Source organism: Heterodontus francisci, chromosome 36 (genome assembly GCF_036365525.1).
Source record: "Heterodontus francisci isolate sHetFra1 chromosome 36, sHetFra1.hap1, whole genome shotgun sequence".
NCBI lineage: Eukaryota > Metazoa > Chordata > Chondrichthyes > Heterodontiformes > Heterodontidae > Heterodontus > Heterodontus francisci.
This window is the reverse complement of record NC_090406.1, coordinates 31,292,101-31,312,229: the sequence shown is the minus strand read 5'-3', so window position 1 is coordinate 31,312,229 and position 20,129 is coordinate 31,292,101. Positions and strand designations below refer to the sequence as shown.

Genomic DNA, 20,129 nt, shown 5'->3' with positions numbered 1-20,129 from the left:
TTATTTTTCTGGTTAACCAGCCTATGTGTGTGTGTGAGTGAGGGGCTAAAGTAAAAAGGGAACATTATTATTTCAATCTGTGTGTTTATGCTTTACTTCATTACTGGTTAAGACTTGTTTTAGAATAAACTTGTTTTAGAATAATTTTGTTGTTTATTAAAGAAACCTGGTAGGTGTGTTTTATTCTGGGATAAAAATAGTCTATGATTGATTGTAGCAGTAAGTGGGAAAAAGTTTAAACATATGTTGTTACCTGTGGAAAAGTGGACTCCTCCCACCTCAGTCATAACACTGAGATCAGCAAAATGACTGATGAATGAGGATCAAACCTGGGATCTTCCTAATCTGAATGGTTCAGATACACACCAACTGTTTTATTTGCTCAAAGAGTAACGATAGGAGCTAGTTTGGTACTTTTGATGGAACTGGAAGTTTATATCCTATAGTTATAGTTTCACAAACAGTATTTTACTCCTATTTTCTGGTTAGTATCCATCAGAATTACTGATCTTACTTATTAACAGCCATTTTTTTTTGTTCAAAGCCACTACAATCTCTGTTGCCAAGATGATCAGCCTCAAAATTAATTCAAATGTAGTGTTGGTGTGCTGCCCAATAATGTTAGGGTGCGAGTTTGTACCTCTATTTTTCTGGCACTCAAGCTCCTACTTTCAGCCATGCTGTCAGTAATAGCTGCCAAGCAGAATATATATAAAGCCTTTCATGACTTTAGGACATCCCAACGTGCTTCTGAACCAATGAACTACTTCTTGAAGTGTAGTCACTATTGAATTGTAGGTCTGAGGGCTGGTCCAAAATGCAAGTCATTGATGTGCATTGCCACGGCCGAGGCCATACAAGAGAACAGGTCAGAACCCTCATCCTCACCACTCGTTTGAAGTCACACAACCGGACCGACTCCGGTGCATCATAAGCTCAAGCAACAACGTAGTTTGATAAGCAAGATTTATGTTACTGTTGCAACATACAACTGCAAGATTGGATTTTAAACACTTGTGGGGCTGAAAACAATGAGGAACAGGTTGAATGTGAAGGCCTACGTGAGATTGAAGTTCTCCAGCTTATAATTAGACATCACTTCATTGGTGTCTTATAAAAAGCAGCGCCATTCTTTCCTCTAATTCTGATGAGTTTTTTTGTGGTGACAAGCAAAAGCAGGTGGGGTAGGACCAGTAAGTGGTCCACTGGGTCTTTTGCTCTGCCTAAAAATGGACTGCTGACAAAAAAGTTTGAGAACCACGGAACTAGGCCAACAGTCAGGGTGTTACAATTGGCCTTAGCCAACTAAAAATACCCAATGGGTCCTGCTCCTGGTCATTATTCAGTGACTTGTGCTGGAAAATGTGCATTAGTGAAAACAGAATTAAGCTAGACTGGGATGCATCCCAAGTCAAATAACTGAAGAATACATACTTGGAGGAAATACCAGAGGGTTGGTGACACCATTAAACTATACTTCAGCAAGCGTCAGCAACTTCACAAGAGAAGGAAACAAGGCTTGAGAAAAGAATATTTTACTATACCCACATCAAATAAAAATAATGTAAAAAATGTAAACCAGTATTTTTTGCAACGTGAAGCTTCCCCAAAAGTTGAAACCACAAATAAAGGATTCAGTATGTTCACAAGTTTTCATTTTAAGATGTTCATTATTACATAAATAGAAATTGACAAATCTAATTAGCTACATTCAATGCCAAACCACAGCCAATTGACAAAAAAGCCTGTGCTCTGCCCACTAGAGGGCCACAGATTCACTTTATAAACCAAGAGAAAATTGATGAACCCATTTCACAAACATTCCCTCATTAGGAAAAACTTGCAGATATGCTTTGGAATTCTACTTCCAAAAATTCAGGATTTTTTTGAAATAAATGAGTCTTGTTGCGGCAGAGCAAATAAATTACACTGCAATTTAAAAGGAAATATAGTGATATATAATTTTGATTTTTTTTTTACTGCGTTACCTCTCAATTTTTCAACTCCTCCCCACCTAAAGAAGCCGAACCTTGCCGTTCCAGGGCATCACTCAGCTTCAACTACCTCGCTCCAGTGCCTGTTCATGTTTGAACTCAAAATCAACACAAGAGAAGATTACAGACAACATGATACTATTGTCGTGCCACAGCAACAGACGTACATTTTTCTATTTCATATTATTCTACACTGTCATACTCCCTTTTCAAATATGTCAATATCGCACTGAATCAGACCACGCGGCGATTTTCCCTCTTTTACTGCTGTTGATTCCTCCCTTCAAGACTTTTTGATTGCATTTGCATCCCAGAATACAACTGAGTACAACTGAATATTTGGACAGCTTCTCCCATGCCATTCTGTGGCCAATCTGTGTGTGGAGAAAACTGTAACTGAATTGTGACCACCAGATATACACCCATTTTTGTTCCCCAACCCTTTTAGCTGGGCTCATCATCGCCACCAGATCGCTCATTACTATAACACGACGGGTAAATGCCAAAGTTGAAGTTTACACCAGATTCCCTATTAGAATCATAGACAGTTTAAGGCACAGAAAGACGCCACTTGGCCCATCGCGTCTGTGCTGGCCGAAAAACGATCCACCCATTCTAATCCCACCTTCCAACATTTAGTCCGTAGCCCTGCAGTTTAAGGCACTTGAGGTGCATATCCAGACTCCTTTTGAATGCGTTGAGGGTCTCTATCTCCACTACGCTTTCAGGCAGTGAGTTCCAGACCCCCATCACCCACTGGGTGAAAAAGTTTTTCCTCATTGCCCCTCTAATTTTTCTACCAATCACTTTAAATCTATGCCCCCTCGTCACTGACCTCTTTGCTAGGGTGAATAGACCCTTCACCTCCACTCTATCCAGGCCCCTCAACATTTTGTACATTTCAATCAAATCTCCCCTCAGCCTCCTCTGTTCTAAGGAGAACAACCCCAGCCTGTCCAATCTTTCCTCATAGGTGCAATTTTCCAGTCCTGGCAACATCCTCGTAAATCTCCTCTGTACCCTCTCTAGTACAATTACAGTCTATTCTGCACTGCAGCTCATCAATACGTTCGGGGTTTGCTCGATCGGGATACCCACATTTCTTGTTCGTTTGTCGGGGGTGCATTTTAAAGCTATTGTCAACTAACACTTAAACTGCAACCATTTATTGATCCAAGTACTTCAACCAAGAGACAATGTCGTAGTGTGGAGACTGTAGACTGATACACTGAGCCCACCAAATTGCTGCACAAGAGCAGTCAGTCTTTAGAAACGCACAATTATAGATTTTAAAAATGCTCAAAAGTTGTGAGGTAGAAATCTCAAGAAGTAAAAACATACTTGTCTATTTGAATTGTACACGGATTTCATTTTAAAAGCCAGAGATTATTCAAAATCAAAGTTCCTCAGTGGTCGATAAGGAACTGATCAGAGGTTTTTTTTTCTCCACATAGACGTAACCAGTTGCACATGTGGTTTCTGTTCTGTCACTTTCTTAAGACGACAGCTGCAGGCCTTTTTTTTAGATTAATATTACTCAGCAATTAGGGTGGCTTGCATGTTGCATTTTCACCTCAGAGCCTGCTTAATTGGTCCATTAAGGGTGACAGTTGCCCCAGTGCCACCAAACAAGAACTAGCAGAACTAACATCTATTTTAGGACACCACTAATATAATAAATAAACAAGTATTAATTAAACTAATATGCTTAAAATAAAGAAAGAAAAAATAATTTTACCAGTCAAATTAGAATGTAATTACTGGCATGTGTAAACACTTTATACCCTGCGGTGCCAATCGGTCGCAAAAAGTTCCCACCTCTGGATCAAGCCAGGGAAATGGGATTAAAGTATAACGCTTTAGGATTTGGAGCAAACACTGACAAAGCTACAATGGAATATTGATCAAAATTCCATGATTTTACACCACACTCCCAAGTGTTTGCTCCCTCCAGCGCAGCAGTGGTACAAGTGTGCTGCATTGTTGGAGGTGTTTTAGAGGTTCAATTTAATGCATATTTTCTGATTATTTAAATGTTTAAACCTTAACTATATCCTGATCTACAGTAAAGCTATTTGACTGACCAAAGTTGCTACTAATTTGGAGGCTTATTGTGCAGAAGGCTAAAGGAAGATTGAGGTGTTTTTGTGAATAATACCCTGTGCCACAAACGTCGGGTAGCTTTACTTCCTCCCTGGACCTCTCGATATAGAAAGACCAGAGAAAACGGGCTAACTTCAGTTTTCTTTGTAGAGTGGGTAGGGTAAGAAGTGAAACATTGGGATGAAGAAAGAGGAAAGGGATTAGAGAAGGATTATGTATGGGAGAGGAAAATCAAGGATAGAGGGGGTATTGAAGACAAAGAGGGAGGTTTAATTTGTGTAATGTATATCGTGCAGTAATCATTTCCCACCGCCTTTCATCTTGATTGCAGAAATATACGGTTCATTTTTTAAAAAAGTATATAGAATACAGCTTAAACAGGTAAATTAAAAGTAAACAATTCACTAGGGAGGAAATTTCAGCAGAGGATTAAAATTATGCTTTGTCTTCATTTCCAGCAAATACAAATATATAGTCTGCATTTGGTGTGGACTATGTAGCACAAGATAATAAAAAAATAAATAAATGCGACAGATTACAAATTAGGAGTTGAACGTGAGCGAATGAACAGAAAATAAAATTGTAGTTTACTCCGTGTCCAGGAAAGGAAAATTGGGATTTCATCTTCTGCATTTTTTAAAAAGGGTTTGGCGAAGGGATATCTTCACTGTCTACTTTTTAAAGAGTGAGTGGAGTGGGGGAGGGAAAGCAGCAGCAAGTAGATATCACGCTAGTGATATTTTTTATATTTAATTTCCTTCCTACGAAATAATGGGTTAGCTTCTTGATTTGATAATGACTTCACCTCCTGCTCGAAGTGATTGTGAATCCCTAGACGCTTCCCTCAATCTGTTGCGGTTTCTAGGCGCGCGCCAAAATTTGAAAATCGCGCTTTCGGTTGCGGCGCCTGTTGCTCAGGGGGCGTGCCTAGACATGATTGACGGGTAACCGCCGGCGCTCGGACCAATCAGCGCTTTTGGTGGGCAGCAGGCGAGGTGTTGAGTCACGCGCATGGCACGCTGGGATCTGTAGTCTGTCTGGACCCTTCCCTCGTGCCGCAAAACACAAATTTAAGCTGACGGAGAAAATTGATGGTATTTGATGTAGCAGGGCAACAACACGCGTCCTGATCTGAGGAGGCTGGCTGTTCATGTCCTGCGAAACAGTCAGAAAGGCGGGATTAATAGGACTACAATTCCCGGCATGCGTTGCATTCCACTCCCCCCCCCCCCCCCATAAGGTCGAGGGCCGTATGATAGCGGCGCCATTTTCTAGTTCATTGAATAAAAGGGGTTTGGCAGCGTGTGTTCTAGCTGATCGGTACGGAGCTAAGTTATCATTAAACCAGGTAATTATAGGCCATTTGTAAAGGGGGGAAGAAAAGGTTTGTAGCTATGTCAACTACTCCGGCCCAGAAGCATACCCGGGCTAGCGCGGCCCAAACGCCGCTGAGCCCGACTCGGATCACACGAATCCAAGAGAAAGAAGACCTGAAGAACCTCAATGACCGCTTGGCCGTCTACATCGACAAGGTGCGTTCCCTGGAGTGCGAGAATAGCGTTCTGCAGCTCAAGATCTCCGAGAAGGAAGAGGTAACGACCCGTGAGTTGACTGGCATCAAGGCCATATACGAGACGGAGTTGGCGGACACTCGAAGGCTGCTGGACGAGACGGCTCGGGAAAAAGCGAAGCTGCAGATTGAACTGGGAAAGAGCAAGGCGGAGCTGGACGAACTCAACAAAAAGTAAAGTAGTCTATGCAATACCAACCATACCATGAATTTGTCTAATTGTCTGATACGTTGACGTAAAACTGCATCTTTCCACTTGTTTCCTTATACTTTATTGAGGTTAAGTTGTCAGTTTACACATTGTAGCTGCTTTATGGGGGAGGTGCGTAATATCTTATATATTAGGACTTTCCTTGCTATTAACTTTGTAACTGGTTATTTAAAAATTTTTGAATATCACTTATTTTGTTTAAAACTGTTAACATTATTGGTTTACAATTTATAAATCTCATTCCCTGAAAGTAAACCCGACTAGTGTACAAGTCTCTTCCTCTTCCCCAGTCCTGACTTGTACTATAGTCAATTATTTTATGCCAGTTACCTTGGTATATTTTGCAAAACAGTATTTGGTCTAAGTTTTCTTTTTTACAACTAAATATGTAAGTTTGTGGGAATGGTTAGATGCCTATCTTTTCAAGATCAAACCTGAGTTGCTATTGACCAAGGATAGTCATTTCTTAAAGTGATTGACAAGTGTTCATTGTCCTATACAGTGTATTTGATAACTTAGAATAGAACACAAGTAGGCCATATGGCTCCTTGATTAAATGAGGTCATGGCTGGTGTTCTGTCTCTGCTCATTATTCCCACCCTATCCCCATATCCCATTATTCCCTCCGTGCCCAGAAATCTCAATCGTAAGTCTTGAATATACTTGGTGACTGAATTTCCACAGCAATGGTTCACAATCCTGAGTAAAGAAAGTTCTCATGTTTGCCTTAAGGGCTTAGATTGTTTTTCTTTATTCACTCTTTTGAGTGGCTGAAGGGTCACTGAGGGGGCACAGATTTAAGGTAGTTGGCAAAAAAGCTTTCTTTATACAAGTAGTTAAAATATGGAATGGATACCGATCCAATATTAGCTTTCAGCAGGGAATTGGATAAACACTGAAGAAAAAAATTGCAGGGTTGTGGGGAAATGGGAGTAACTGGATTGCTCTTTGAAAGCTGCCTCAGATTTGATTGGCCAAACAGCCTTCTGTGCTGCATTATGGTATGATTGTAAATGGCTGGCCCTCATCCTGAGTTTATGACCCATAGTTCCAGTCAGTGGGCACTGCCTCTCAGCATTTACCCTGTCAAGCTATCGAAGAATTTTATAAATTTAAATGAGATCACACCTCTTTTTTTCTAAATTCTGAGAATATAGGTCTTGTTTTGTGTAATTTCATCATTCTGGCAAGAATTTAAGATGTTATGTCACATTTTATGAATGGTTTTGTTTTTCAATTGTCAGCATTTAACCTAATGCACTCCTGACTGTAGAAGTTGCATTTAAAGAACTTGGGTCATTTAGAACTTTATTTGCATGCCAAAAATTTGAGGCAATGTTGACACAAGGGTGTCTGCCCTAACTTTTTTTTTCTTCACTGTAGTTTCTAAAACCCTCTTGAGTAACAAAATAGTAATTTGGTGCTTGCAAACCTTTTCTTTGAAGCTGCTTATATTTCTTGTCAACAGTAACTGCAATGTAGATTTGAAGCCATCTGATTGTCATCAGTATTTCTCTTTTTGGGGACTGACTAATATATGGGAGTAGAGGATTTCAACTTTTTGAATTTCCCTTTCTCTCCTAGCTAAGGGCTCTTAAACTGCAGGAACTGTTTTTGTGGGGTAATTGTCTTCAACCCATGTTCAGCTGATCTTTTAAAGCAAATTAAAGTGAATGAAAATCCTTTTTGTGCAACTTTGTTTATTTGTAGGTAGGAATTAGGACTACAGTGCAGGAGTGTTCTTCCATGAAATGTCCATTCTTTGAACAAAAATTTGTTAAATCAGTGCTCTGCGGAGTAATTTTTTTCCCTATCCAATTTCCTTTTCAGCATAACATTGGAAGAGAATTAATCTTTCACTGTATATTGTGGAGGTTGGAATATATAACATTAATCATGCTATGTCTGAAGATAGTTTGCTGACAAAGTACGTTTTTAATAATTGAGGAATTTTCCAGTTCATATTTGTTCAAAGACCTCACACTTTTAGTTTCTGCTGTAATTCTAGGGTGAAGCTCAATATTATAGCATCTAGGATTTAGGTCCAAAAGTGAGTTCCTGATTTGAAATGTGTAGATGTCAGTTGGAAAGCGTTTCACGACACAAGAGAAGGAAGTTTTTGTACCTACTTGTGTCTGATTAAGCAGTAAATTTTGAAATCTGGAAGTCCATTCTCACTGCTGGAGAAGGTGCAAAATGGGCCCTAACTGGTTCCTTACCCATAAAACCAATCCCCCACCTCTGATAAGAGTGCTTCTGAACACTTGAACCATGTGATTAATGTCAGAGGCATGCCATTCTTCCATTATGCTTTTTGAGAATCTATCTTCTTGCCTGAGATTCTGCATTTTGTTTTTAGCCCAGCACGTTCCCAGGAGGCTAGGCCAGTGGCCAGGTGTTAAAACTAGAAGAACCTTTTTAGCTTGTTCAACATTCAGGTAGAGCACCTCTTGGACACTAAAATGTTGGGAAGCCTACAGACAAAAATATATACATAGAGTTAACATTTTCAAAGTCCGCATACGTGCTTTTGGGTGTGCTTCATTTCCATTGGCAATGTGCCTACCTGGAAGGTTACAAAACATACTGGGTAATAGATTTTTGGGGTGTGGGGAGAAAGCAGAGAGCCACCAAACTTGCAACGTTGTTGCAAACCTATGCCGCAAAAGTGTAAACCGTAGTTGAATGTGATTCTGTATGTTCACAGGTCATAATCTGCACCTGCTGCTTTTTACTTCCAAGTGGAGATATCATGGTCACCCTGGTTTCATTTTTGGAATTTTTTTAAACACTTCTGTAGTTTGGATGGTAGAGTTTACCAGTTCCCTGCACTTGCATTGCTGTGTCTCCCTTGTCTTCATAGCAAAGTTGCAAAATGTGAAAATGTGGGAGCTGCTAGACAAACATTTGTCATTCAAACTGAAAAGCACCAAATCTGAAGTGCTTTCATTGACTACAGATGGGGACTGTCCTCCTTGGTATGGCACAGTAACACACTCTTACGGAACCAAGTCAGCATCTTTTAATATTCTGATGTATAGCTTGCTGCTGTGCAGAAGTAAAGTTTTGACTATGCAAGCAGCCAATATGCACTCTAGTTGCTTGTACAGTAGTTATCAGTGAAGAAGCTTGATTGATATTCTGTATCTATGGGTGTAATTGGCTACTGTTAGAAGCAGAAATATTACATTTTCAGTGCTTTTTATATTTAAAAAAAGATATTGAAGTGGTAAGAACAAGCTGCTGCATCTGGTTTTCCATAATCAACATCCTGGATAGTTTGTCATGTGGGTTCTGAGTAAAATTTTCGAGACTTTGGGTAAGGGTTAAGGAATGTAGAACAGTGGCAGGTAAATGGAATTGGGGTACGGATCAACCATGATCTAATTGAATTGCTGAATAGGCTTTTGAAGGCTGAATGGCTTGCTTCTGTTCTACGAGGAAACGGAGTTGCCAGCATCCAGCAGTTGATGCTCTCAAGGTGCTATTATTGGGTTACTGCTGTAGCTCCACTATTGGAAGTTCCAGAAACAATAAATTATGTAACCACTGCAGTTGAAGATGAGTGCGATTTTAATTCGTAATATACACTGAATAACATTTTGGGGAGACCAAGCTTGTCCAACCCCCTCTGACCCCCTAAGTTGAGCTTGGGCTTTGTATGGGATCTGACATTAGACCTTATGAAAATTACATCGCCATTTTGAGGTTACATTGATGCACATCTGTTCTCTCTGACCGAGTGGTGATGGGATTCATATTTGAACAGTAAATGTGAATGGTATTTCATAGAAAGATCCGATAATTCTTCGATTTTCAGATTCAACCAAAACTAAGTTTTTTTTTTCTCCTAACACACATCTGGACCATTACTATAAATCTGCCGCTTGATTTGACACGCTTTCCTTTCTCCTGCACGCACCCCGCCCCGAGACTTCCCATAGGAGCTGCGTTGGCAGTGGTCTTGTATTACCGACGCCCTAATCCTTTGTGCTCGAGACCTAACGTTCAGTTACGGATGATCACGCCCAATATTTCTGCGCTGGATAGAACAATAAATATGAATGGAAATAAAGCGAGAATTTTGGGGAACGTATTCGAATTTACTTACTTGGACAGTCTAACTAAATTTGTGTTTTTAAGACCGATGAGTTGGCGAGCTAAATTCATTAGGAAGTTACTCGGATTCTGGATACCGCGATGTCCTCGAGGGAATGGGGTGGAAAATCTGTACTAATGGACCCATTTTAATATTGAGATATATTGTTGGCAGTCTATATTAGACTCCAATAGATGAGCTGAATAGATAAAGCACCAAGAATAACCATTGTAGATAAAAAGCAACTCGAAAAACATTCATTTACAATTCTAAAATAGCCTGGTGTGGATAAAATCCATTATCTTTTTGAATAAGATAGGTCAACTTTAATGTCTTCAGCCTGCTACAAAACAGCAGCTTTGACTAGTTTGCGTTTGTGGTTTTGATGTTGAGGCGATCACGCAATTACAAGAAACGCAATGTAACTGAGCTCATATTTGTGTTTCCGGCTTATTTGAATATTCTTCGGGATGGAGAGGACTGTTAAAGAAGTTTGTATCTTTTCAGTCGTTAACTTGCAGGCATATTCGCTGTGGCTAGCTTTAAAAAAAAAATCAGATTACAACTGATTCTAGTGTGGGGTTTTTGTAGCTACTCAACTTGACTTGGAATTTGAAGCACGTTTACGTTTAAGCATGTGTCGGAGTTTTTTTTTGTGGGCTTTGGTGACTAGCCAATGAGCATCTGCGCTGGGTTTCCTGCGGTTAATTGCGTTGCTGGCAAAGGTGGGTCCTGTTCAAGCGCACTGATGGTACTGGACGGTTTGAATGGGAAGGGCGGCTGCAGGGTGATTCAAATCCTATTTTGTTTAGATTGGTGTCTAGTGTATAATTTATTTAATTTCCAACATGTTCACGATTCAGTTGCAAAATTCAAGTGCAATAATAGCTATACCTCTTACCGATTGCTTTGGGTTTTCTGAAATCCAAGCACACTGTTCCCTTAGAGGGGAACATGAAATAAAGACGGGCAATGTTGGAAACGCGCAGATCACTGCAACTGTTTAACAAGACAAGTGATGTTTTGCATCTGTACCCTATTCGAACCAAGGGTGCGCAACTGAAAAAATCAATGCCATTTTCTCTTTACAGATGCTGACTGATCGGTGTATTTCCAACATTTTTCGAATTTATTTAATCTACTACTCACTTGGACTATATATTTTTTTTTTGTTATCTTGTTTGGACACATTTACTGACAATGGCTGTTGTCAGTAGTTGTTGACTTGGTTTTTAAATTACCAGGAAAGTCTGTCTGTTCCATTTTAAAAATTGAGGCTAATCGCAGAATTGTTAAAGCACAGAAGGGGGCTGCTTGGCCATCGCGTCAAATATTGACTTGTGTAAAATTCGAAGTCTAGACTTTTTGGGGATGGATGTTGTGGATGAGCTCGATCAGACGATGTTTGCATGTGGAATGGAAATCGTCATAGTACATTGTTCAGTAATTCATAATTAAATTACTATTCCATGATTTCGTGTTCAGTTAACAGTATAACTGTGCCAGTTAAATAAAAGCAAAATACTGCAGATGCTGGAAATCTGAACCAAAAACAAGAAATGCTGGATTCACTCAGCAGGTCTGGCAGCATCTGTGGAAAGAGAAGCAGAGTTAACGTTTCGGGTCAGTGACCCTTCTTCGGAACTGTTCCGAAGAAGGGTCACTGACCCGAAACGTTAACTCTGCTTCTCTTTCCACAGATGCTGCCAGACCTGCTGAGTGAATCCAGCATTTCTTGTTTTTGTAACTGTGCCAGTTATTTTGGCCATTGGTAGTTTAATCAAAGTATCTGTAATTGGGGGATATATGGGTACTGTAGGAAAACTTGAGATGAGCAAAAGGTGAGTAATATGAACTTTGAGCAGTAAATTAACACCTCCATTTGACGCATAGGGAAAATTTTCAAAGTTAGCATCAGACTCTGCTAATTTGTTTTTAAAAAGGGATAAAATACTGCAGCTGTTGCTGCCTGACTTGCTGAAATTTTGTATCAGAGGAAAAAGAAAAAGGGTTAGGTTTGATTCTTGCTCATAAACATGCAGTTTCAGAGCAGTGGTAAGATTTCTGCTGTATGTTGAGATAGGATCATCCTAATTGTTGTGACATTGCTTGCAGAGTTACTTGGAAACCAGTGTGGGAAGAATCCCAACAATTGATCCATACCCTCCAGCTTCCATTAGTGAACCAGGGTGGGGTGGCAGGGCAGTCATGCATTGATGTATTGCAGACCTGTTTGATTCAGGTATATGATTACCAAAGAGGGTTAACTTGGTTGAAACTACTATTGCTGAGTTTTTTTGGACATTTTTTGAGATGTGGGTTTTGCTGGCAAGGCCAGTGTTTATTGACCATCCTTAGTTGTCCTTGAGATGGTGGTGCTTAGCCACCCTGAAGCACTACACTCTACACTGCAGGTACAGCCATAGTGCTGTTAGAGATAGCCAGGATTTTGTCCCAGTGAGGAATGGTGATATTTCCAAGTCAGGATGGTGTGACTTAGCATTACCTTCAAGTTCTCCTCTATTTTCATGTCCTTCTACGTGGTAGAGATTGCAGGTTTGGGAGGTGCTGCTACTGACCTCTTGTAGCCGCAGTACTTATCTGGCTGGTCTAGTTAAGTTTGCATTCAATGTTGATCCTCTGTTAGTGGGGATTTGACAATAGTAATGCCATTGGATGTCAGGAGAAGGTGATTTGTCACCTTGCCTATTTGAGCTACATTGGACTGAAAGGGGCCCTGCTTAATCCCCCCCTCACCCAAGCCCTGGCATGAGGACTGGATACCTGGAGTTCTTGGGAATGGCATGATGAGTAACACAACTACCCATAAAATGTGTTTTGTCACCATGGGCATGCATATCCCATGGAACATCTAGAGAATGTCAGCAGCAGCTGCTTGCTTCTGCAGCTCATTCATGGTGGATGCCAAGCCCATGATACATGAACGTGTGCTTTTGTATTGATCCTCCCTAGTAGCTGTTGCCACAGTTTTATTTTTTGCATCAGTTATTTGACTAGAACCTACACAGAACAGCTTGTTGTATAGCTGCCTTGGTGCCACTTTCCAGGCTTGCGTATTACCAACTGCTTAATTCAGGTCCTCCATGAAGCCAACTTTCACTTTTCAACCATTTTGTTAGATTGATGTAGGCCATAGCCCTCACTCTCTGCAGCCACTTCCATTTACAGCTTTGAAGGCCTAGGCATTCAATAAAAGGGCTTCCTGTACTCCATCTTGCATTCAAGCCATGCATTGCTCACATGGGCTGGAGACGAACTGTTTGGGCACATATTTTGTATGCTACAAGTTTAACTTGTATTGGGCACTAAGCAAAGAAAAATGAGAGCATAGTTAAAACTTTGACATTTTGTTGAAAGTCGGATTATTGTGGTGAATGGTTCTCTAGATGGCCAAAAGGAATGGGCAATGTGGGAGGAAAGCTTTTTTTTTTGTCCATGACCACATAGAGTTTTAATGTCTGCTTTCAGATGAGAAACATTACATCAACTGCTAATGGTTAATAGTCACTCCATATTCGATCATATAGAGCTGCAATCACAACTGGCACTATGAAAGAAGAATAAATTTAATAATTGTATTCATGAACAATAAAAGTACTGGAGGAGGTGCAAGTTTAAAAAAAAATAAAATAAAAAGACTCTGCTGAGTCAGCCTCTGTCCAGAGGATTGATTAGGAAACCGTTCTATTCATGGTCTCCGGCAAGTGCACTTGTGGCTGTTACTGATGTCTAGTCGTCCCCATAGTATATGCACAAAGATGCTTTCTGCAAACCTTTTTGCATATTTTTACAAAACTGCATTTTATTATAGCTTCTGATACTTCAGGCATGGTGTTTTTCAATCTAATTTTTCTGGAATGTATGTAATCAAGGAAGTGGTATTACCTTTTTGGATGGGCATGTATTGCAAGATGTACCTTCACAGAATGTTACTTGTGTGACCTCTATTGGCAGAAACTAGTATAACCGGTTGATCGTCTTTCATAATCTAAAACATTATCTGCACCGATCAGTTCACTTCTAATGTGGATAATTAGAGTAATTGGAAATATTTTTAAATTGCATTTATTCTCCTTTTCTATAGAGAATAAAATATTTAAAAAATATGGGTATAAGGAACTAATTGGCATACTTTAAAGACAGCATATTGTACTTGCTGGTTGGAAATGTGTCACATTTACCCATTTGAAGGTAAAGAAGAGAGCTACTATGAGAAATTAAGGTTCTGGCAAACCTCAGTTATGATGTTGCTTTGCAACTTGCTCCAATACAGTTATTGGGTTATAATTGGCTAAAATCCAGTATTTTATGAATGTGACCTTGACCCTTCACTAAAACATTTGTTTTTTTTCTTTAAAGGTTTGAATGTGAGGCTATTCTTTGTGATTGAGACTTATCTGTATTGAGGCAATGAAACACTTCGGTTACTATTACAACATTATTAAAACTTGGTGTTTTGCATTTGCAGTTACAAAAAGAAAGATAATGACCTGATATCTGCTCAGGCTCGGTTGAAAGATTTTGAATTGACCTATCATAAAAATGAAGCTGCACTTAACACTGCTGTTACTGAAAATCGTCGTATGGAAGCGGAGCTGGCTGATCTGCGTTCACAGCTTGCTAAGGTAAATCACAGTGAAGAAGTGGAGTAGTTGAGTTATCAGGAGTGGGATGCTGTTCTGTTTGGAGTGAGATGGGTATCTGAATTCTGCAAACTTTTCTGTTGCAGTATTGATAAAGATGTTCTAAGTTTTTTTTTAAAGCATTGAACTTTATCATGATTTGGAAAGAGTGCAGTACTGCCAAGGAAAGACTGGAGTGATTGTCAGCTATTTCTTATGCTTTTCCTCTATCCTCTAATTTGTTAACTTGTCCTTCTATTAATGCTTGACATTGATTTGTAATCTTTTAGCTGTTTGGTAGAGGGTGTATTAGACAGTTAGCATTGAGCCTAAGGATTGTTTCTCATTTTCTCTCTAGCTTTTGCTCTCAAAAGTATTGACATGTTAATAGAGTGCAACAGTCTCTCGTACCTCGCCCAAGAGACCATTTGTAGTACCCAAACAGAACATGTTGGAAATACTCAGGTCAGGCAGCATCTGTGGAGAGAAGAGCAGAGTTAACCTTTCTGGTCTCTGAACTTTCATCAGAACTGTTTTCTCTCCACAGGTGCTGCCTGACTTGCTGAGTATTGCAAGTGTTTTCTGCTTCAGATTTCCAGCATTTGCAGTATTTTGCTTTTGACCATTCTTAAATGTTGATGAACTACTTAATGGTGAAGAAAATTACAGTTGAACTCAATCCAGTTCTGATTTTGCATCAACTTTCCAGCAAGGTTCCCATGATAGTGATTGAAAGAGTTCTCTGACAGTAGAATTTAACATTTTTGGAGGATTTCTTTTGCTCCTAACCCAGGAACAGAGTTGTAGAACATCACACTAGGAATGACTTGTGTGTAGTACTTGAGGGAGTTGTGGATTTGAGGCTCTAACAACTGTTGAGATTGGGAAAAAAAGTTAACTTTTGTAATTTTAGGCTGAAAGTTCCCTGACTGCTGCCAAAAAGCAGTTGGAAGAGGAGACACTGATGCGAGTCGACCTGGAGAATCAATGTCAAAGCTTAACTGAGGAACTGGCATTTAGGAAAAGTGTGTTTGACGAGGTATGATTGTTTGGAACTAACTTTTTTTAGATGCTGACTTTCTTACAACTTTCAAAAATAAGATCCTTTTTGAAATATTGGTGTGTGATTGTAAATATTCTACAGTAACATTAGATTAGAGATACAGCACTGAAACAGGCCCTTCGGCCCACTGAGTCTGTGCCGAACATCAACCACCCATTTATACTAATCCTACACTAACCCCATATTCCTACCAAACATCCCCACCTGTCCCTATATTTCCCTACCACCTACCTACACTAGTGACAATTTATAATGGCCAATTTACCTATCAACCTGCAAGTCTTTTGGCTTGTGGGAGGAAACCGGAGCACCCGGAGAAAACCCACGCAGACACAGGGAGAACTTGCAAACTCCACACAGGCAGTACCCGTAATCGAACCCGGGTCCCTGGAGCTGTGAGGCTGCGGTGCTAACCACTACGCCGCTGTGCTGCCCTTAAGTTGTAACAATACTAATTATCCCTTTCTGGAGTAAGGGGCAATTTTCTCTACATCAGGAAGAATTTCTGTATCTTAGTTTAATCGATGAAAATTGTTGACTAGAACTGTCGGGGCACTAGACATTTTAATATTGTGTTGCAAATTTGGAAACTTCAATTTTTACTCATTCAACCAAATATTTGTGCCTCGAGGGATTATCACTTTGATCATTTGAGTACCTATCCATGGTTTATACAAATTACCACTGTTGCTCTGTGAAGCTCACACTAACAGTGTGCATATTTTATAGTGATTTTTTTTTTAAAGCAAAATTACCATTTGATCTCTTGTAACCTAATAGCCCTTCATTTCAAGCTACCTAAAACTAATGCAAACCCTGATACGTGCACCCTTTTTTAATATAGGAAGTGCGTGAGACTAAGAAGAGACAAGAACGTCGTGTAGTCGAGGTTGATTCTGCACGAAGGGTTGACTACGAATCCAAACTGGCAGAGGCCCTGCAGGACCTGCGAAAACAGCATGAGGAGCAAGTGAAACAATACAAGAATGACTTGGAACAAACTTTCCAAGCCAAGGTAACGGAACATGTTCCAGTGAACTCTGTCGCTGCAGCTAATGTTTTAACCTCTTCAATCATAGTTATATTTTTGGTTACCTGAATAGACTTGGTAATATGCTAAGTCATTTCTGCTTGTTTCTTTGATTTTTTTACCGTGCATGCTGTTAACTTTTTTGTAGTTGGAAAATGCCAAGGTGGCATCCGATAGAAATGACAAAGCTGTGGGCACAGCACGAGAGGAGCTGCAAGAGGCATACCTTAGGATTGAGAGTCTCAACTACCAACTTGGAACCCTGCAGAAGCAGGTAAACATTTAACCACTAGTAGTTGCATATTTTTGATTTTTTTTTTAGGTGGGTAATGTGGTAAAGGAATAGAATTTTATGTTCTTGGATCAGGCAATGCTGGAAAGGATGCATTTATTGCTAATCCCTTAGGTGTTAGGCTGTTGCCATGAAGTAATTGACTGGCCTCTTTAGAGCATTGTCAACCACATGGCTACAAAAAAGTAGAACAAATCTAATCCAGCCAATTATTGCCCTATTAGTCTACTGTCGATCAGTGATGCACTGTTGGTGTTCTACACCCCAAGGACTGTAATGGTTCAAGAAGGCAGCTCGCCATCACCTTGAAGGCAATTAGGGGTGGACAATAAATGCTGGCATAGCCAGCAACGCCCACATCCCACGTCCAAATTTAAAAATAAAGTGGGGATGTTTCCTGATTGCGTGGTGTTCAGTACCATTTGTGTCTCCTCAGATAGTGAAGCAGTCTGTGTCCACATGCAGCAAGACCTGGACAACGTTCAGGCTTGAGTTTATAAATGGTAAGTTACATTTGTGCCACTCAAGTGCCAGGACTGCCCATTGCCAACAATGGAGAATCTTGTGATCTCCCCTTGATATTCAATGGCATAACAATCAGTGAATCCTCAATCGTCAACATCCTGGGGGGGGTGGGGGGGGTTACCATTGACCAGAAACTTAACTGAACCATGTGTATAAATACTGTGGCCACAAGAGCAGGTCAGAGGCTGGGTTTTCTGCAGCACATAACTCCTGACTTTGCAACATCTATCCACCATCTACAAAGCACGTCAGGAGTGTGATGGAATACTCTCCACTTGCCCCAACAACATTCAAGCTTGCCAGCATCCAGGACAAAGCAGCCCACTTGATTGGCACTCCCTCCACCACCAGCATACAGTGGCAGTAGTGTGTACCATATAAAAGATGCACTGCAGCAACTCGCCAATGCTTCAACAGCCACCTCCAAACCTACGACCTCTATCATCTTGGACAAATAAGGGCAACAGAGTTGGGATCGCCACCACCTGTAGGTTCCTCTCCAAGCCACACATCACCCTGACTTGGCAGTATATTGCTGTTCCTTCATTGTCACTATTCAAAAATCTGGAACTCTTCCTAACAGCACTGTGGGTGTACCTACACCACATGGACTACTGCAGTTCAAGGACAGCTCACCGCCTTCTCCAGGATAATTCGGGAAGGGCAACAAATGCTGGCCTTGCCAGTGATGCTCCCGTTCCATGAAAGAATATTAAAAATTGATGATCTGAATTTAACAAATGAATACTAACTAGGCTTAAACTTTGCATCTTTATTTCCACAGTGCAGTATGCACTGTGCTGCCTTATGGGCAAATTCCTCTCGCTATAGTTCACTTCCAAAGCACAATCCAATCCGATTTGAATTGTTTCTTTTGAAGTCCTGTAGCTAATACAGTTGCAGTAGTCATTCTGTGCCAGCAACAACCCACAAAACAGCTGCTGGTTTTTAGGAGATATTGACTGGTATAAAAGTTGGATATTGAGAGGAGAATTTTTACATATGTTTTATGTCATGATGTAAATTATTCTGGCCTAATTGTTTTGTTAACTCCTTAACCACCTTTGTAGTCTGCAGCTTCAGAGGCTCGCATTAGGGAGTTGGAGGAGATGCTTGCAAATGATCGTGATAAATATCGTAAGATGCTTGAGGCAAGAGACCGGGAAATGGCCGAACTGAGAGATAACATGGAGGTGCAGTTGCAGGAGTACGAGGACCTCCTTGATGTTAAACTGGCTCTTGACATGGAAATTCAAGCCTACCGCAAACTCCTGGAAGGCGAGGAAGAGAGGTACCTGTAGCTGAAAGCCTTCATAATGCATCTGAAAGTGCTGTTGTCTTTGCACATTTAATCTAATCTGGTTCTGGATGTAAGGTTTTATTTTTCTTGTTACAGACAACTTTTTTAATAGTTTTATTTTGAATAGTAAAGCAAATCATACAATTTATCCATCAGTAACTAAGTAGTTAAGATTGATCTGAAATGAGGTCAACCAGAGTGAGTAAAAGGTGTGAATATTTTGCATAATCTTCAGTTTATCTACATTAAAATAATTTGGAATTTAATGTGTATGCCCTGATGGGCTATTTAACTGTGAAGTGCATCAGCTGAGCTTAGTCTGGACCTCACTCCAAGTCTGGACACGCAGTAGTCTGCCTGTTGAGCAGTAGGGGGACTCTCTGAAGCATTTTTTTTGTTAAACAGCAACTACTTGTATTTTGTTGCCCCTTTGCAACTTATTTTAAAAATAGCAAAATTAAGTCACAGGTATAATTGCAGGAAAAAAAGGCTTGGCCAAAGAAGTGATCAGAACAGTACTTTGTCAGATGAACCATAAGGAGAATCTTGAGGGCAATGGAGAGGCGAGAGGGAGCAATTCCAGAACTGGGAGTCTGGGCCACTTGAAGCATGCCTGTAAAACTTGGGGAGGGTGAACAAGAGAATCGTGTAATTGGGGCTGGAGAGAGGGCCTTAAGCTAAATAGTTGGCGAGGAGGATTTAAAGTAGCAAGAAAGGACAAGGCAATCATGCAGGGTAGCATTGCGGGTAATGATAACCAGAATGTGACAGGAAGGGAGAGTGTACCAGCAAATAGGGTCAGAGTAGGGAAAAATGGTAGTAAAACAGAATTAAAGGCCCTTTTATCTGAATGAGCATTTGTAACCAGATAAATTAATTGATGGAACTAATAGAAATATATCAGTATATGATCTAGCCATTAGAGACGTGGTTGTAGGCGACCAAGGCTGGGAACTGGATATTCATGGACATTTCCTACTTTGGAAGGATGGGGAGCTTGGTTAGAGATCAGAGTAGTGAGAAATGATCTTGGCTCAGAAGATCAAGAGGTAGAATCAGTTTGGGTGGAGATAAGAAATAGCAAAAGAAAAAAAAGTCACTGGTGGGAGTAGTTTTATAGGCCCCTTAACAGGAGCTACACTGTATAACAGAATACAAATCAAGAAATAATGGTGGCTTCCAGGAAAAGTACTGCAATAATTATGGGTGATTTTAATCTTGCTGAGTGGACATCAAATTGGCAATGAAGGATAAGTTCGTGGTGTATTCGTGACCGTTTCTTAGAACAATACATTCTGG

The 20,129-nt window shown here is 40.3% G+C and overlaps 1 protein-coding gene across 1 annotated transcript in view; it reads left to right on the top strand.

Annotated features, from left to right (window-relative positions):
- The first annotated feature begins 5,324 nt into the window (after positions 1 to 5,324).
- Positions 5,325 to 20,129, top strand: part of lmnb2 (lamin B2) — a 31,541-nt gene continuing 16,736 nt past the window's right edge. Inside the window, exons 1-6 of the mRNA XM_068016456.1 lie at positions 5,325 to 5,841; positions 14,467 to 14,623; positions 15,534 to 15,659; positions 16,528 to 16,698; positions 16,862 to 16,987; positions 18,601 to 18,821. Of these exons, the coding sequence (XP_067872557.1) occupies positions 5,492 to 5,841; positions 14,467 to 14,623; positions 15,534 to 15,659; positions 16,528 to 16,698; positions 16,862 to 16,987; positions 18,601 to 18,821 (1,151 nt within the window). The 5' untranslated portion in view covers positions 5,325 to 5,491. The remainder of the gene's footprint in view (positions 5,842 to 14,466; positions 14,624 to 15,533; positions 15,660 to 16,527; positions 16,699 to 16,861; positions 16,988 to 18,600; positions 18,822 to 20,129) is intronic.